Source organism: Heteronotia binoei, chromosome 11 (genome assembly GCF_032191835.1).
Source record: "Heteronotia binoei isolate CCM8104 ecotype False Entrance Well chromosome 11, APGP_CSIRO_Hbin_v1, whole genome shotgun sequence".
Lineage (NCBI taxonomy): Eukaryota > Metazoa > Chordata > Lepidosauria > Squamata > Gekkonidae > Heteronotia > Heteronotia binoei.
Window position 1 is genome coordinate 56474717 of NC_083233.1, and position 18133 is coordinate 56492849.

The 18133-nt window shown below is 43.1% G+C and overlaps 2 protein-coding genes across 7 annotated transcripts in view; one reads left to right on the plus strand and one right to left on the minus strand.

The window, feature by feature from the left end:
- TAOK3 (TAO kinase 3) overlaps positions 1–4850 on the plus strand; it is a 155358-nt gene extending 150508 nt beyond the window's left edge. For all 6 annotated transcript variants that reach the window (XM_060250267.1, XM_060250272.1, XM_060250269.1 and 3 more), the window contains 2 exons: positions 214–396; positions 3839–4850. In XM_060250267.1, the coding sequence (XP_060106250.1) occupies positions 214–396; positions 3839–4000 (345 nt within the window). In that variant the 3' untranslated portion in view covers positions 4001–4850. The remainder of the gene's footprint in view (positions 1–213; positions 397–3838) is intronic.
- Positions 4851–13076: 8226 nt separating this feature from the next.
- Positions 13077–18133, minus strand: part of LOC132579149 (phosphatidylethanolamine-binding protein 1-like) — a 35683-nt gene continuing 30626 nt past the window's right edge. Inside the window, exon 4 of the mRNA XM_060249355.1 lies at positions 13077–13746. Coding sequence (XP_060105338.1) covers positions 13529–13746 — 218 coding nt within the window. The 3' untranslated portion in view covers positions 13077–13528. The remainder of the gene's footprint in view (positions 13747–18133) is intronic.

An 18133-nucleotide genomic window follows, 5' to 3' on the forward strand; every position in this document is an offset into this window, starting at 1 on the left:
TGGATTATCAAGGGTTATGTGGTGGGGAGCACTGTATGTTGGTAGCCAAAGCAGCCATAAAACTCCATGCAGAAGGAGTCAACATGTGCCCCTGCCTTGCTTGTCACAGATTTTCTTGATTGGCTGTTGAATATTTGCATAACTAAGTCACTGCCCACCCTCAGGCGGACTCCAGCAGCTACAAAGCCCCCTTATTTTCTCCTGCTCTTTCAGCTGCGGCTGGATGAGGCTCAGGAAGCAGAATGCCAGGCCCTGCGGCTGCAGCTTCAGCAGGAGATGGAGCTACTCAATGCCTACCAGAGCAAAATCAAGATGCAGACGGAAGCACAGCATGAACGGGAGCTCCAGAAGCTGGAGCAGAGGGTATCGTTGCGCAGGGCACATCTTGAGCAAAAGGTACGTTGGGGTAGGTGGGGAATTCAACTATTGCTTTCAGGTAGCAAGACGAGGAGGTGTGGAGAGCTGTAGGTGAATGAAAATTGTCCAGGTAGGGATGCATACAGCCCATTTTTTAGCATTCATTGCCCTGGGAGGTGAATTCATGTTTCCTGAAGGCATGGACAGTTCCTGAGCTAGCCTGATAAGTCATCTTTTTGTGAGGAGAAGTCCTGAGACATCCAGAGTGTGTCATATCTGCATATTTATTCATTGAGCACAGGGGAGCAGGCAGATTGGGCTAGTCTGTACAAGCACTCTGAGTTTCTTAAAGTAGATAGCGTACTCCTGGACCCACCTTCAAAGCCAGCCACACACACACGTACACAGAGCAGATGTTTGTCTCCTTTTAGTAGCTCCTTTTAGTAGCTCTGTTTTCTCATGACCTAGGATGGATTGCTTCGGCGGGGAGGGCAGGATTTAAATTAAAAATTATTATTATTATTATTGGGTGGCCCAAAGGGCCCCACCCCTCCTTTGATGGAAGTCCAAGGCCAGTTGTGCTACCTTCCAGTTGAAAGCCAGTTTGGTGTAGTGGTTAAGTGTGTGGACTTTAATCTGGGAGAAACAGGTTTGATTCTCCACTCCTCCACATGCAGCTGCTGGTGTGACCTTGGGTCAGTCACAGTTCTTGAAAGAGTTGCTCTCTCAAGAGCAACTCTCTCAGTTCCACCTACTTCATAGGGTGTCTGTTGTGGGGAAGGAAGGAGAAAGGAGATTGTAAGCCACTCTGAGACTCCAGGTGAAAAGTGGGGTATAAATCCAATCTCCTCCTCTTCTTCTTCCTCCTCCTCCTCCCTTGGCTTCTCCTTGCCTGACAGGCCCTTCAGCAATCTCCATTGAGCTGCACAGCCAGGTGCAGTCCCCAATTGGGTTTGTGTGGGGAAGGAAAAGCTGGCTCCAATGGACCCAATCAGCAGGTGCTAAGATCAGGCACTATACTGCCTACCTGTGCCTCACTGCCTACTCACTTCCCAGAGGAGGGGAGCCCACTGGCACACTATGACTTTTCCCAGTGACCATAATAGCCAGTGTGCCCCTTCCCTAGCCCCACCCTGCCCCCAGTCTCCAGTGCTCATTGAATCAACAGTCTTCAGGTAATTAAAGAAGCATATTTAATGTAAAAGGTGGCAGCAGGGTGCAGAGAAGCCGCTGGTGGAGGTTCTTCACCCGCCCACTGCTACTTGTGTCCAAATTTTGCCCCTTCTCCTTCTATCTTTGTGCACCATGTTGGTTCCACTAGTGCCTGTTCTAGTGGGTACAAGCAATTAGGAGGTCCACAGAAAAGATTAGTCAAACAATGAAAATCATATGCCATGGGTCTGGCTGACAAGTTTCTATATATTTCTTTTGGTTATGCAAATAAAGGTGTGGTATTGATATGCCATGGAACAATAACAATCAATACGTTATAAATATTAAATCATAATTTATATGAAGTGAATAGTATAACCATTACAAATAGATATTCCACGATAGTCTATAAACATCCGATATTGATACCAGATATAGTTCCAAAGTCTAATCCATATCGGATACTCCGTATGATCTCAGTCTCACAAATACAATTCACAATGCCAATAGAGTGATTTAAAGTGCCAAAATAGTTCCTTAGTAAGTTGCAGTACTTTAAGCAGCTAAATGAGGCAATATAACATGCCAAAATTATTTTCCGTTGAGGTGCATTGAGCAACCAAATTTGAAGAATCTTGTGCAAATAGATTTGTAATCCATTCAAGAAGTTGGTTGGACTCCTAGCTCCGCCTCTAGTGGGTAGTCATATGTATTCTCCCAGTCAATCAAATATTGGCTACATCTGCACAATTCTGCCAACCGTGGGAATTATTTATATCAAATGCTGTCTGAATCCTCCTCGTCCAAATGGATTTCCTGCATAGAGAGGAAAATAGCCACCTTAGATTTGTCTATGGATTCTCTTCACAAGCTTCCTCTTACAAATGCATACTATGTAATTAAACACAGAATTTTAGATAATGAATTACAAAAACTAATGAGTGCTGCGAACAAGTCTTGCTCCCCTCTGAATTTTGGAATTTCTCCAATTATTGGTCATCTGCCTTCTTATTTATCAACTCTCCATGTTCCAAAATTGCGTAGAGCATTTAGCCTTGGTAGATGCAATATAATCAAATCAGCAGTTACCTATGGTAGATATAAAAAAATCCCACTTTCATTAAGACTATGTATATGTAATTTAAAACAAGTTGACTCATTTCCCCATATTCTTCTTTATTTTCCCCTATATGATACTATTCACTTTAGGTTTCTAGATCCAATTCTGTTCAATGTGACAGGCTGCTCAGATGTTGTAAAGGTTTGCCATCTTCTGAATGATTTGTCATCTGAAATAACTGAAAGGGTTGCTTTATTCTTGAGTCTGGTAATCAAGGATCGATTGTCCAGTGTATAGCTGCATATGACTGTTTTATTATTTCTGTAGCTGTTTATTTGTTTATAATCTGATATATGCCAATAAAGGCTTTTGATTGATTGTATTCTCCCAATGGGAGAGCTGTGTTATGCACAACTAATTTGGACTGCCATTATTAAGCCCAAGCCATAGTTCTTTCATAGCTGAACACTTTAGAAATAGGAGATGATGGTGTGGAGGTGCTGGTCCATAAACTGGGCCTATGACGGCTGCTGTGTTGAAGTGGGTCTCTTCGTTTGCATTCCACCCCACTTCTGTGCAGATAACACTTCAGTGAATAGTTTGTAGACTGCAACATCATGGTAAAAAGGCAAAGGTAGTCCCCTGTGCAAGCACCAGTCGTTTCCGACTCTGGGGTGACATTGCATCACAATGTTTTCACGGCAGACTTTTTAACGGAGTGGTTTGCCATTGCCTTCCCCAGTCATCTACACTTTCTCCCCAGCAAGGATGAGTCAACCTTGAGCCAGCTACCTGAACCCAGCTTCTGCCGGGATCGAACTCAGGTCATGAGCAGAGCTTAGGACTGCAGCTTTACCACTCTGCGTCACGGGCCCCTGCCTACTAGCCCTTTGTGGCATAGGCAATACCCCATCAAATTCCAAGAATGCGGACCTGAGCATTTGTGGTGAAGGGATCATCCACAGTGATCCACAGATGCTAATATAATGCACAATCTAACTTGTGCCTTTTGTAGAAGTGTATTGCAAGCCAGTGAATATTCCTATAGCTTTAAATTGCTGTAAGAAGAATGAGAGGGCAGGACTCACTTACAGGGAATGATTGGTGGGTGGAAATGGTGTTTAATCCTCTTCCCAGATATACAGATTCTCTCTGCAAATCCCATCATCCACCCACTGATTCGAAGCACCCCCCCTCTCCCCAGAGATTCAGTGCCACTTCCAGGACCACCACCCTGACGGTCTGCCTTTCCCACTTCTGCCGTTTCAGATTGAAGAGGAGCTAGCTGCCCTGCAGAAGGAGCGCAGCGAGAGGATAAAGTTTCTGTTGGAAAGGCAAGAGCGAGAGATTGAAACTTTTGACATGGAGAGCCTTCGAATGGGCTTTGGAAATTTGGTCACATTAGAATTTCCTAAGGAGGACTACAGATGAGATTAAATTTCTTTTGCCATTAAAAAAAATGCAAACAAAAAATATCTCAAATCCCAACATTCCCCCCCATGTTAACGGGTGTGCTCTCTCTCTTTCTGTCTCTCTTACTGACATCACGTCGGACTTAGTGCCTGTATATTCTTACTCCATCAGGGGCCCCCCTTCCCGCCAGGTGTCAAGCTCCAGAGCTGGACCACGCTCGGCAGTTTCTTGAGTCTCATAGTGTCTCACCGTATTGATGTCTCTGTGCAATGATTTTTTTTTCTAAAAAAAAAAAAAGAAATATATATGTTTCAGTGAAAACTTTGGAGACAATTCTAATGAATCAAAAAAAAAGTGGATGTATGTTTGCTCAAAAGCAATCACTTCATTTTTGCCACCAACCAATGAAAGTACAAGCAAAAAAAAAAAGTAATTTTTAAAAAAAGCAGAAGTCAATCCCCAGGGGGAGAGAGATGGATGTCGCAGCCTTACCTTAAATCAGCTGCTGCATAACTTTTTAGTTTTTAATTTTATTCTTTCTTTTTTTTGGTATTTATTCATCAGGAATAATTAAATAAAAATAATAAAAAATTTTATTAAGAGATTGAGAAATTTGATACATTTTACAGAAAAAAATATGAATTCTGAATTGTGCTGTACATATCAGTGGTGGACATATTATTACTTTGGGGGGGAAGGGGAGGGGGGTTGGGGGGCAGAGGGAGAGCGTGATTTTTTGAAAAGGGCCAGGCCAGGCCAGGTGGGTTTTTGGCCATGGTCTTTGGCACATTCTTGATTGTATCATAATCATTTTCTGCTGTAGCAGAGGATGTGAATACACTTAAAAAAAAACAAAAAAAAAACAGAAGCCCAGAGGATCCCAGGAGCACAAATTGGGCCTTGTCAAATTGTGTATTTTGTGTATAGAAGGAAATTTAAGGAGAAATTTACTTATTTTCATATTGTATTTTAACTGTTTCTCTGATCAAAAGTTTTTTTACTACCTGCCTCCTTGTCCCACTCTCCCCAACCACTCCAATTCCACCCCCACCACCTTTTCCAAGTCAGTCTTTGGAGTTCCACAGCCATCCCTCAGTCACATCACCTTGACCTTTCCTTCCCCCCCCCCCCCCCCAGTTCCCCTTCTTCCATCTTTGGTTCCCCGCCCTGACGTGCCCCCTCCTCCCCGACCCTGATAATCTTGGTCATAAATATTGCATTATTCACACTTTCAAACTGTGTATTTTCTTACAATAAAAAGGTTTAAAAAAAGGCTTTACTTCTTTTGCATGCACTTTAAAAAAAAAAAAAAACGACAAAAAAAACCTTTTTCAGGTTCAAAGGAAGAGCATGATAACTGTCAGAGCTTTTAATTATATTTGTAAATAAAAGTGTTGCTCACGAAGCCTTGCTGTCTCATTGTAGAGGGGGAGCAGCTCTTCCCCAGAGCCGTCCCCCCACCTCATTCCAGCCATCCATGCAAGGGGCATGTGTGGCCCGCCATCTTCTTTGAGAGTTTCTAACAAACCGTACCAACAAGCTCATCTGTCAAGACCACGGATCTTCTGCTTTGGGCCAGCCACTGGTTTGCTGCTACTCACGCAAACTGAGGACTGAAATTTTGCCAAGTCTCAGGCTTGGTCAGGAGGCCAAGAGGGAAGAGGGAGGGGAAGACAGGGTAGAAGCATTTGTATGTGTACGAAAAGGGCTTGTAATATGTATTGTGTGCACGATTTCTTGGGGTGTATTGAAACGGCTTCATTTGTGCTCAGGAACACACTTTGGAAACTCTTGGGGTGAAGATGGGCAAAAGGCAGGAAAGCTGATTTAACGAGCGTCCCCACTTGAGTCAAACGTCCTTTCCTCTCCAATTCTGAAACACAAATAGGTCTGCGACAGACACCGGTTGTGACTGATGCTGATTGGCTGCTGCCTGCAAGATCCCCAAAGAATGTCCTCCCCATCACCAAAGCAATTTTGCTTTTTTTTTTCCTTCAGCAAATCCATTTTGCTATTAAAGCGAAGGATGAAAGTATAAAGGGGTGTGTGATAGTTAAGGTGAGGAGCAGCTGTCTGCCTGAACTTGAAGCAGTAGAGATAGGGCAAGGTTAGTGGCTCAGCTGGTGCTCAGCCTGCCAATAATTGTCTTGCAAAGATGGAAGGAAGGCCTGCTCAGTGTGGGGCTGAGGGTCCAGCTCTTTGGGTGTGTGATATTTGGCTTCCCCCTTCGGGTTCCACAAGGTGTGTTGTGCACAAGTCTGGTCTTTGAAACAGCAATATTGTCTGGATATAACTGTTCAGATATTTTTCTCCCCATGACTGTAGTAGTTTTGTGTTTGTTTCTTTGTTCATTTCCATTTTTACCTCCTCTCCGCCCTCACCCCCAAGGGCTCTCACAGCAGTTCAAGACTGAAGCAGTTGTATTTTTTCCCCGTTCTCATAGTGCCGAGGAAGCAATATTCATTTTGCTATCCCTCCCCTTGGAGGATTTATGTAGCCAATAACACCATAGACAACAGGAGCTGAAATGTTTTCACAAAACTTCCTGCAGCGAGTTCTTTTTTTAGTAGCCATCCGAATGCTTTTGGCTTTCTGCTGCTTTGGGGTTTGTAAAACTTCTACAGCAGAGGCTGAATTAGCCTAAACCTAAGTCAATTGGCAGAGAGAAAGACCAAGACTGCCTGAATTCATTCATAGATTGTACTACAGGAATCGTCTGGTCACCATTAGACGTTGAGCAATGTGCTCTCTAAGCTGTGGAGTCTTGTGAACAAAAATTCTACTTCGTGAGCTACTGGCATTAAAGTTGTGAGTGAACAATTTGGCTACTGCATAAATTAAGCGTATTCTAGGGCCATCCTTCCTGAGCTAAGACAAAAATGTGTGAGCTGGAGGCTAAAAAACTGAGCTAGCTCACAATAATTCAGCTTAGAGGGAACACTGATGTTGAGCAAGACTCCTTAAAGACAGCCAGACTTCCAGGGCATAAGCTTTTGAGAGTCAAAAACTCCATCTGTCAGAGAGGAACAAAGGGAGATTTGACTCTCCAAAGCTCATACCCTGATAATCTTAGATTCAGGTGGGTAGCCATGTTGGTCTAAAGTACTAGAACAAAGTTTGTTTGTGTATGTGTGTTTGCGCCTGGAAGTCATGTCAGCCTCTGATGACTGACCCCTGCTGTGGACCTGGAGGATATTCAGAGAGGTGGCTGAGTAGACCCTGCCCCTTTCCTCTAGAGAGGGTATTCCAAGGAGGTCTCCCATCCAAGTACTAGCCACAGTCAACCCAGCTTAGCTTCCAAGCTCTTCGCGAGATCAGGCTTGCCTGGGCTATCCAGGGTGCACTAGAGCAAAGTTTGAGTCCCATGGCACCTTTAAAACCAACAAAGTTTTATTTATGAGATTTCATGTGCACGAAATCTGAGGAAGTGTGCCTTCACATGAAAATTCACATATTGAATAAAACTTTGTTGGTCTTAAAGGTGCCACTGGACTCAAACTTTGTTTTGCCAATAATCTTGTTGGTCTGCAAGGTGGGAATCCTGCTCTTATGTCAGTTTTTTCCAGAGGAGGTCTGGGAATCGTCAGTGGTTATCTTCTCCCTAGTTTTATCCCTGTAATGGTCCTGTAGGTAGACTAGACTGATAGAAGAAACTAATTCGGCCAAGATTATGCAACTAGTTGGGATTTGAACGGGAGTCCCCCAGATTCGATTGTAACAGTCCCCTCATAACCCTTGTTATCTTTTCTTGCCAACAGCCATAAGGGTATCAGCTTTCTTCCCCTTTGCATCTTTTATTCATTCCATTCATTCCTTTCCTTGCCAAGCACTGCATATTTGAATTGTGGGAGTGATAAAAGGGTACCGTTCCTCTTTTACTTTTTATTTTAGCTATCTGTTCCCTCAAACAAAATACTCTTCGCAGTGTGTACATCAGAACTGTTTATTTTTAAATCTTGTTAAACCAAGGCAAGTCCTACAAAAAAAGAGATGCAATCAGTGCCATTCAGTAAGTGAACATCTACCAAGGCCTAAAATGGGGAAATGGACTGCAATTATCCAAAGGCTCGAGCAAGTAAAAAGGGTTTTCATTTGGTGCCAAGTGAACTGCTGTAGGGTCAGGCATTCTGCAGCCAAGACATCGCCACTGAAAAAGGTTTTGTCTCTGATTGCGACCTACATATCTTCAGAAAGTGGGAATACACAGAGCCCATTCTTGGATTCTGAGACTAGCTGCGAGAGAAAGTCATGGGAAAAGTTGGTCACTTCATTTTAATAGATACTAACTGCAAAACGGGGGAGTAAATACAGAGTATTTCACAGCAAAGCAGAATAGAATTTTAATGGATAACTGTTTTTGTCTTGTCCCTGATTTTTGAACATGAGCGAACAGTGCCCCTGACTATGGTTTTGGAAAGCTTGGTTGTGTTCAGTGTGTCCATGTGTCCTCTGCTCGCCTATGTGCACGGGTAGAACAACAGTTTGGAATTAGTACTCCCAATGATCATGCTTTAGTTCTGATCATTTGCTTTTGTCAAGTGTATTGGTTAATGTCTTACATGTATGGTTTCTTGATCCTACACATTTCGAAAGGATGTTTTCTTGGCAGTGACTCGGTCTGAGGTAAATGATTTGCGGTTTTCACTATACAACTTTTGAGGTATGCAGGATAGAATTCTTAAATTTCTTTCTGATGTTTCTAGCTGCCTTTAAAAAATGGAGATGGGATATGTTAAAAGTACGATGTGGTTCCACAGTGTGATACTGCAGTTGATCCTATTTAAAGGTTGTACTCTTGTGTTATCCTGAAACATCCTTCCCCTTTATCCCATTAATTTCCAACCAGATGAAGTTATTGCAGTCACAGCCCAAAGACTATCAATCTTTACATTTACAGAACCATAAAGTATTTGCTTTCCTTTCACAGTTTCATAATAAATGCAAATGTTTTCTCTTGTAATTAAGGTATCCTTACCTGCTATGTGCAGATTTGGGAGGCAGGTTCATTTCTGACAGCCAATATGGGCATACAAGTACTGTGAGCATGCTCTGTTATTCCCTGGCCTGGGGCTATTTCTACAGCATTACAAATTTTTCATAATAGGCAATATTGAACTCTTACCCATCCACAAGTTTTCCTTTTGTTGTTGCTTGTGTGTAAAATAATGCAATACAGTCCCTCAGTCTCTTTCCCCTAGTTTAGATGTATTTTGATCTCAACAGTGATACTCAGCTCAGGGGCTTAGGAGCCACATGTGGCTCTGACATACCACCAGAGCACTATTCTCCAATGTGGCACCCGCCTTGTGTCCTAGGAAAGTAGGCAAGGCTGTTGCCTGGTGGAGCTTATGGTTGGTGGTTGGTTCCCACCCTGAAAGAACAGGCAAGCTAGAAGAACATGAACTAACATGACACGCAAGCTTCATGCCAGGGATGGAAGGAAATGGGATTCTTTTGGCTGATGGCAATGGCGAATGTGGCTCTCTGTGAGCCATAGAGTGAGCATCACTTTTCTATAGCATAGGTAAACCTGATATCAGCTGTGGGCAATACAAAGTCAAAGGACTGCTATAGCTGCTGTAGAGCATGGGTTGTTTTAAACAAGCATGCTAAGTTCTAGTCAGAGGCCAAATCTGACGAGGGTTCTTTTGTTAGTACCAGGACCTTTTTTTTGTAGCAGGAACTCCTTTGCATATTAGGCCATACTTTGTTGATGTAGCCAGTCCTCTAAGAGCTTACAGTAGGCTCTATAAGAAGAGCCCTGTAAGTTCTTGGAGGATTGGCTACATCAAGGGGGTGTGGCCTAATATGCAAAGATGTTCCTGCTATAAAAAAAAGCCCTGGTTAGTACACTAACAGATGCTGCTGCTCTTCTGTGCCACTATTATTGCCCATGCAGGGCAGGGCAGGCAACAGATGCAGGGTCAGGAGGCTCCAGGTTGGCAGAACCCTCCCCATGCTGGGCATGGGTCTGATAGTGCCAACTCCTATTCTCGGCCCTATGACTGTAGAGTAGAAACCCAGGGTGATGTACCTGCCACTGCCAGTTTTCCCTTGCCCATTTTGTCCCTGCAACAGCCTTGTGAGGCATACTAGGCAAAATGGATGTATACAAGAGCCTTTAAATTTTCTTAAGGGGAGGGGACCAAATTCTGCCACCACAGACTCCCAGTTTGCCCCTTATGTTGTCCCTGATAGTCCATCACCTCTTAAGAACAAAATTTCAGGAGATAAGGGTGCAAATAAACCACTTCCTCAAAAAAACTTAAATGCTCTTTGGAATCACTTGTATAGCTGTATAGAGTCTGTTAACTGGCCCAATTCACTCAAGTGAACTTCAACAGGGAGGTCAACCCAGGAAGCAAAATAGCTGTTGCGACTACAGATATTTAACATTTTAGGGCCGAATATCATTTAGTGAAGCTCAGCCCTGCCTCAAAGTCCTGACAATCAAGACACTTCAAAGTCAGATTCTAAAGCCGAACAGTCATTGAATGGCTCCTGTGAAAAAGCCATAGGCCCTTCCAGACCTAGGCTTGCAAAGCAACTGGTTCAAGCTTGTGCTTTAAGGAAATTATAGAAGCAGATTCTATAAGCTGAATTGTGCTGTGATTGCAAATCAAAGCTCCTATCTCTAGGTGAGTATCTGAATGATCTGGCTGGGATAGCTGGAAAGGCTTTATGATGCTGAATGTATATAGGGAACTTTAGGTAATGGTTGCAAAGATGAAGGGGTAGAGCAAGTGGTTTTAGTGCCAGGAAGGTGGTGGAGACTAACAGTGCTACAAACATGGACATCAGCAGACGAAGGTGTAACCCAAGCCATTATTCATGTCTGCCACAAACTCACTGTGGCCATGGACAAGTCACTCACTCAGCCTGTCCCTGATTTTCAATGTGAAGTATTAATGAAGGCCTACCTTACAGGGTTGTTGTAAGTTGCTGCAGTAATTGTTGCAAAGCATTTGTAACACTCAACCTGCTATCTGAATGTTAATAGTTATTATTTTCAAACTTTCTGTCTGGAAGGGATGCCTTTTCTGCAGCATCTTGTCTGCTTGGAGAGCTCCTGAGGATCTGCCATGCCGCACAGGAATCTGGAACATGGTCTCAGCTCGCACAGTTCATGGTGGGTCTCTCTATCATTTCTGTTGATTGAGGCGAAGCTCAGTCCTGGTGGGTAAGTGCTTTTGTGGGGAAGCAGTGGCCAATCTTTTCATTATGGAGCCCCAGTAAGCTTCCAGAGTCACCTTGGATAATGTGTAAAAACCACAGTGGAGATTTAAAAAAAAAACCAGCCTGGATCTCATACCTGAATTGTATTTGCTATTTAGAGCATTAGCAAATAATGATTTATGTGAACACTTTGGGCCACTTTGCAGTATATTTGTAGGTGCTTACAGTGTACAAGAGCATGAAATCTCATTCTTCTAGCGGTATCAGACTCCTGCAGGAGGGATGCAACAGGGCAACTGCCTGGGTCACAACAAATCTGCAGCCTCTGGAACTGGCTCTTCTTCTCAAACTTTCTTTTTGTGACCTACCAGAATTTGGTCCCCAGAAATATAAAGAAATAAAAAATAATTTTTGCAGAAACTTAAACAGTTATTATTTTGTGTGCATATTCTTTCACTTTGTATTTAGTGTTTATGTTAATTGAAACAAGAAAAGAAAAGCAGAAGAAATAGTGTAATTGCAATTGGGGTTTTTTTTGTTTTTAATTGAAATCAAACCATCAAGGTCCATTGTCTACTCAGACTGGCAGCAGCTCTCCAAAATTTCAGGCAGAGGCCTTTTACATCATCTACTGCCAGGCTGATTTAACTGGAATACTGGGGACCGGACTTGGGACCTTCTCTTCCACTGAGCTACACCCTCTCCCACTGAGAGAATGGACCCACAGGCTCCATCCCAATCCACGCAAGCCTAAACAAAGTTACACCTTTTAAAGCCCATTGTGACTCCGTGCAGGATTGCACTGAATTCCTGTTTTCCTCAACTGTGAAAAAATTACATTGACAAAGGATGCAATGAGATTGGGGGGGGGGGGTGTAGGACACCCCTCTAATCTTAAAGAGTCTTTAAAATAAAATAGGAACCAAGTAGTTCCTGATTTAAGATGAACTAGGTTTATTCCAACATAAGCTTTCATGCACCTGAAGAAGCGACAGGGGAATTCCAAAAGCTTATGCTGGAATAAACCTGATTAGTTTTAAAGATGCCACTTGCTTTCTGTTTTGTTTTGCTTCAACAACCTAACAGGGTACCCTTTTGGGAACAGATAATCGAAGAAAATGCCACAAGAAGCTGCCTTGCATATTGGATCCTGTACCCCAAAGGCTTCCCCACTGAAGGAGTTCCCCCCCACCCCTCTCCGGCTCTGCTACATGAGGTCCCAATACTAAAGAGGGTAGGGAACTGAATGTGCAGTTTTCTGTATTGCACATCTTGTGCTTTACTGCTGAGTCTGACTGAAGATCAGCCAGGAGAAACAAGACTTTGCAAACTTAAAAAGAGAGCAAAGGATGTCCCCTTTTCTTTTAACAAGTCAGTGGCTCTGCACTTTACATGGAGAAGATCCTAGGTTCAAGCCCCAGCATTTAAGCTCCAGCCCTTTGGAAAAGACCCTGCTCCTGGAGAGCTTCTGCCAGTCAGAGCAGACAATAAAGAGCATGATGAACCAAGAGAGCTACCAAAAATCTGAAGAAAAAGTGCTTTGCCCCTTTAACTGGCTTTTAATGCGTGGAAATAGACAGATGAAGATTTTCATGGCAGGCAACTAAGTAATATCACTTTGGTAAACAGCATCCTACTAAGATTCTGTTAAAGGGGCAGGATATATTTTTTTCCTCCTTACAATAAGGCAGCTTTGTGTGTTCATCTTTTAACCAACCCTTCAATATAAAGTAACAATTCCTGGGTTACTGTTTTCACACATTTGGCAAACCAAAAAGCCAGAGAAGTGGGTTACTGTAAAATTTTTATATTGTTTAAAAAAAGGACTTATCCTGAAATTTTTGCTTGCCCCAGGGGGCTACACATTCAGTGCGCTCTGCAGAAAGAAGCTGGGGACATACAGAGTTCACAAGATGGATACACACAACATACAGATTTATTTATTTATTCAGGGCTCTTTTTTTGTATAAAAAGCTCAGCAGGAACTCATTTGCATACTAGGCCACTCCTCCCAAAAAAACCAGCTGGAACTGTGTTCCTGTGCGTTTCTGCTCAAAAGCCCTGTATTTATTTCTGAAATTTAATTAATCGCTCCGTCCTGGCTAGTGCTGAGGTCTGGGCAATTTACAAGCAATAAAACAATTAACTAAGATAATTTCCTCTTCCAAGATCTGTTCCTTTTCACAAACACCATCTGAATACAGCTCAAGTAACTCTGGTTGCAAAATAGGAATAAGGGGGGAGAGAGAAATCTTTCTAATGCTGCAAGGATTGTCTACTGGACATATTGTGCAGAGCAGAGAAACAGAGCGAGAGAAAGAACTGGAAGGGGATCAGCGTTGACCAGGTGGGATCTTGATTCTAGGCTCTCTATTTTACGTTCAGCTGCTCATAGATCTTTGGTACCACGCAATCCCACTCAGCCAGGTAGCACACGCCTGCCACAGGGGGCCCCAGCTTGTACTTCTTGCGAAAAGACGCAGCTCGGAAATTCTCCCGCTTGGCAGCAGAGATGTTATTCAAGATGGGTTCATCGCAGGTCAGTTGGTGGGGCTGCTCATAGACCAGCCATACATAGCGGTGGAGTCCTGCATGAATCAAAAATACAATACAAATCTTTGAGGAAGAGCAAGTCAAAGCTGCTCATTGTTATTACGGGACATTTTTTATAGTGTTGGAAATAGGAAAAGTTAAAGCATTTAGTGTCTATCAGGGCTTTTTTTGTAGCAGGAACTCCTTTGCATATTAGGCCAACTCCCCTCCCCAAGTAGCCATTCCTCCAAGAGCTTAAGAGTAGGCCCTGTAAGAAGAACCTGTAAGTTCTTGGAGGATTGGCTACATCAGAGGTGTGTGGCCTAAGATGCAAAGGAGTTCCTGCTACAAAAAAAGCCCCGAGTGTCTTGATGTTTATATATCAGCCCTGCAGGCACATGACAGCATTTCATAGAACAATACACAGTAGAGCAACACAAAGCTTACAATGTGAGACTTTAGGAGTTTGGGGGAACTCAGTGAAACTGATTGACAAGAGGTCTAGGAGCCATAAAGTTTTTTTTGCAACCCATAACTCAATTATGGAACTTGCTGCGATGGGATGATGAACTACAGTTTAGATAGCTTTCTGGGAAACGGTGGTGCAAATTCGTGGAGGATGGCTCTGTCAGCAGCTATGCACCATGATAAAGAGAGCCTCCAGTTTCAGAGGCAATGTACCACTGACTGATCCCGCAATCTGTTAAAGGGAGAAGGCCATTGTTTTTGTGCCCTACATGTGACTAATTAGAAGCATCGAGGGCAAGCAAATGCAAGCTGGGTATTGGTCTAAACCCAGCAAGTTAATTCTTAGGAAAATCAGCCAAAAATGCATAGGATGCAAAGAAGAGACTCTAGGGAGGGCTGGCCATTATAGCCACCAAACAACAGAACTAAGGTCTAGATTGAAAAAAACACTATTACAAAAACCGTATACTCCAGATAGATAGATAAATTTATTGTCATTGTTCTCAACAAAAGAGAGCAACGAAATGAGGCGCTCTTCCACAAACATACCAACACATCAAACACACATATTCATAAACTATTTAAATACACCTAAAACCATTAAAACCATTTAAACCATTTAAATCCATCTAAAACAGATAATCATTCATAAAACCATTAAAACCATATAAACCATTTAAATACATCTAAAACAAATAGTCATTCATAACCCTGCATTTAACCTAACCACAGCACTTGGATAGAAACTGTCCTTAAATCTGTTTGTCCTAGCCTTCAACACTCTATATCGTCTACCTGACGGTAAGATCTCAAATAGCAAATGGCCCAGATGTGAAGGGTCCCTTAGGATCATTTGTATCTTCCTTTTACATCCCATATTATACAGATCCACCAATGAGGGGAGAGAACATCCACAAATCTTTTGTGCTCTTCTCGTCACTCTTTGGAGCACCCTTCTCTCTGCTTCCGTGCAGCTCCCAAACCACACGCAGAGGCAATAAGATAAAATGCTCTCAATGGAACTACGATAAAAGGCAACCAGCAGACTCCCTGACAGTTGTAGTGATCTTAAGAGTCTTAAGTAGTATAGTCGTTGCTGGGCCTTTTTCTCTAGAGCTAAAGTATTTGCTCCCCATGTTAGATCCTGTTTCATGGTAATTCCCAGAAACTTCCATTCTGTCACCTGTTCTACCATAACACCATCAATAAACAACGGCTGGATGTCCAAACTACTCTTCCTGTAATCCACTATAATTTCCTTCGTCTTATTTATATTAAAAATAAGATTATTTGCTTTACACCAAAGGGACAGCTGTTGAACTTCCCTCCTATACGCAGACTCGTCATTCTCAGAGATGAGCCCTACCAACGTTGTATCATCTGCATATTTAATGATTTTGTTACTCAGACTGCTAGAAACACAATCAGACGTGTAAATAGTGAAAAGAAGTGGACTCAAAACACATCCCTGAGGGGTGCCAGTATTTAAGATCTTCATGGAGGAAATATATCCATCCATTTTAACCCTTTGTGAACGACCTGATAAAAAGTTCAAAATCCACTCACATATAGAGTCCGACAGCTTCAAATCTTTAAGCTTAAACAACAATCTATGGGGTGATATTGTATTAAAAGCAGAACTAAAATCTACAAACAGCATTCTAACATACGTCCCCTTTTTATCCAAATGCGATAAAGCCGTATAAAGAACAGTATTAACAGCATCCTCAGTAGATCTATTTTTCCTGTAAGCAATTATACACAGTTGAATTCCACTTATTTATTACACGTGTTATTTACGTTCAACAACTCTGTTCAACACAGCTTAAGCATAAATGATTTATGCCACATAAGGAAACAAAGTATTTGGCATCCACTTTTATACTGCACTTCCTGGTCACCATTAGTCGAATGCTGACCCAGAAGTAGACACAATTCAGACGTGGCTTAAATGATGGAAGTGGCAGTTCCCGAAGCCAAAATTCTTTTACCACCAGTAGATAAACAGGACAATGCTCATAGCCTTGCAAGCTTCATCGACTGAACATAGAGGGCTGGCAACATGATTTCCTGGATACAATTCTTCTTCTGGCCACCTGACTTAACACGGAACCTCACAATTGTTCACTACAGGAATTGCTCTAGATACTTTCCAAGGCACCAGTTCTTGTGAGTATCTAGCCTTGGAAAGTATCTAGAGTGATTCCTGTAGTGATTCCTATAGTGAATAATTGTGAGCACAGGTTCTGTGTTAAGTCGGGTGGCCAGAAGAAGAATTGATTATTCATCGAAACGTTTTTCTCATTATAACCACCAGGCATAACGCTGGTGGACCGATGCGTTGTTCAGACACTCAGACAGTTGGGCCAGTCCAGCCCAGGAATAGAAGAGTGGTTCTCACTTGGGTGAGCAGTGCGTGGCATGTGGATGGAGGCACTCAGCCCAGGTAAACTGCACAAAACACATGGACAGAGGCACCCAAGCCAAGTCCTGTGAGGTGTGGTGGTGCTGGCTAGTCAGCTGGCTGCCTCTCCTTCCCTTGAGGGAAAGGGCTCGGATAGGCCATTTTCCTTCCTAGTCCGTCCCCAATGAAGACTATGGTTTGAACTTTTCCCTTTCCCACCCCCTTTTTATTTTGTAACATCTGGTATGATGATGCATTCTGGATAACTTGAAAACTTGCACACTGGGGTTTTTTTTTAGTCTTAATGGGTGGTATGATATGACGTTTCTAGATTTTGATTTGAACTCCTGTCAAAAATAAATTAGGAGAAGTATTATGGGGCAAGACTGTACAAGAGGGCCAATATCAAGCTCCAATATGGGTGTGAACTTTCCATTGTCAATGCCAATGTTGCAATTGCCTAAACATAATTCTTTACACACAAAAGAAGCCATTCAGGCAGCAGAGGAATGCATGCCAAGCCAGTCTCCAGCTCAGGGTCTGGGAGGGTAAACAGCAACACCTAAGGCTCATCTTTCAACAAGGCAGTTGTGTAGTTAAAAATGCCTCTTTAAAGCATTTAGGGAGGGGTAATTCAAAATGCAGCCCTGACCAGCCCAATCTTGTCAGATCTTGGAAGCTAAGCAGAGTCAGCCCTGGTCCGTACTTGGATGGGAGACCAGCAATGAACTCCGGGGTTTGCTACGCAGAGGCAAGCAATGGTAAACCACCTCTGAACATCTCTTTGACCTGAAAACCCTACAGCAGGGGTGGCCAAACTTAACATAAGAGACACATAGAATAAATGTCAGATGTTCGAGAGCCACAAGACATGAATGTCAGGGCTTTGAGGGGAGGGAGGAAAATAGAATGGGGGGAGGGAGAAGTGGAAAGAAAACAACTTTAACTTTAAATGCATTCTCCAAGCTGCCAGTCTGCTTGTCTTGGAGAAGTGATTTAAAGAGAGAAATGCCTTCTCCAAGCCAGCCAACAGGGTGGTGGGGGCTTTAAGAGCCACACAATATGTGTGAAAGAGTCACATGTGGCTTCCGAGCTGCAGTTTGACCACCCCTGCCCTACATCACTGCTATGACTTGATGGGATTTTCCACCCGCAATTCACCTCCCCTTTGGGGAGGGACGGTGGCTCAGTGGTAGAGCATCTGCTTGGGAAGCAGAAGGTCCCAGGTTCAATCCCTGGCATCTCCAAAAAAGGGTCCAGGCAAATAGGTGTGAAAAAACAACTTGAGACCCTGGAGAGCCGCTGCCAGTCTGAGAAGACAATACTGACTTGGATGGACCAAAGGTCTGATTCAGTATAAAGCAGCTTCATATGTTCATATATGCAAGGCATCATGAGCTACTTTGTGCTGTCCTGATGGCCTCTATGTGATAGGGAAGCCTCTAGTAGCAACTAGCCAAATTGTCTTAATGGTCACTGAGGAGGAGAGGCTACCCCTGGCTAGCCTGCTGCAGTCCCATAGAGGAAGAGGGCAGGTAGGAAGGCCTGTGAAAGAACTGGGGGTGGGGGCT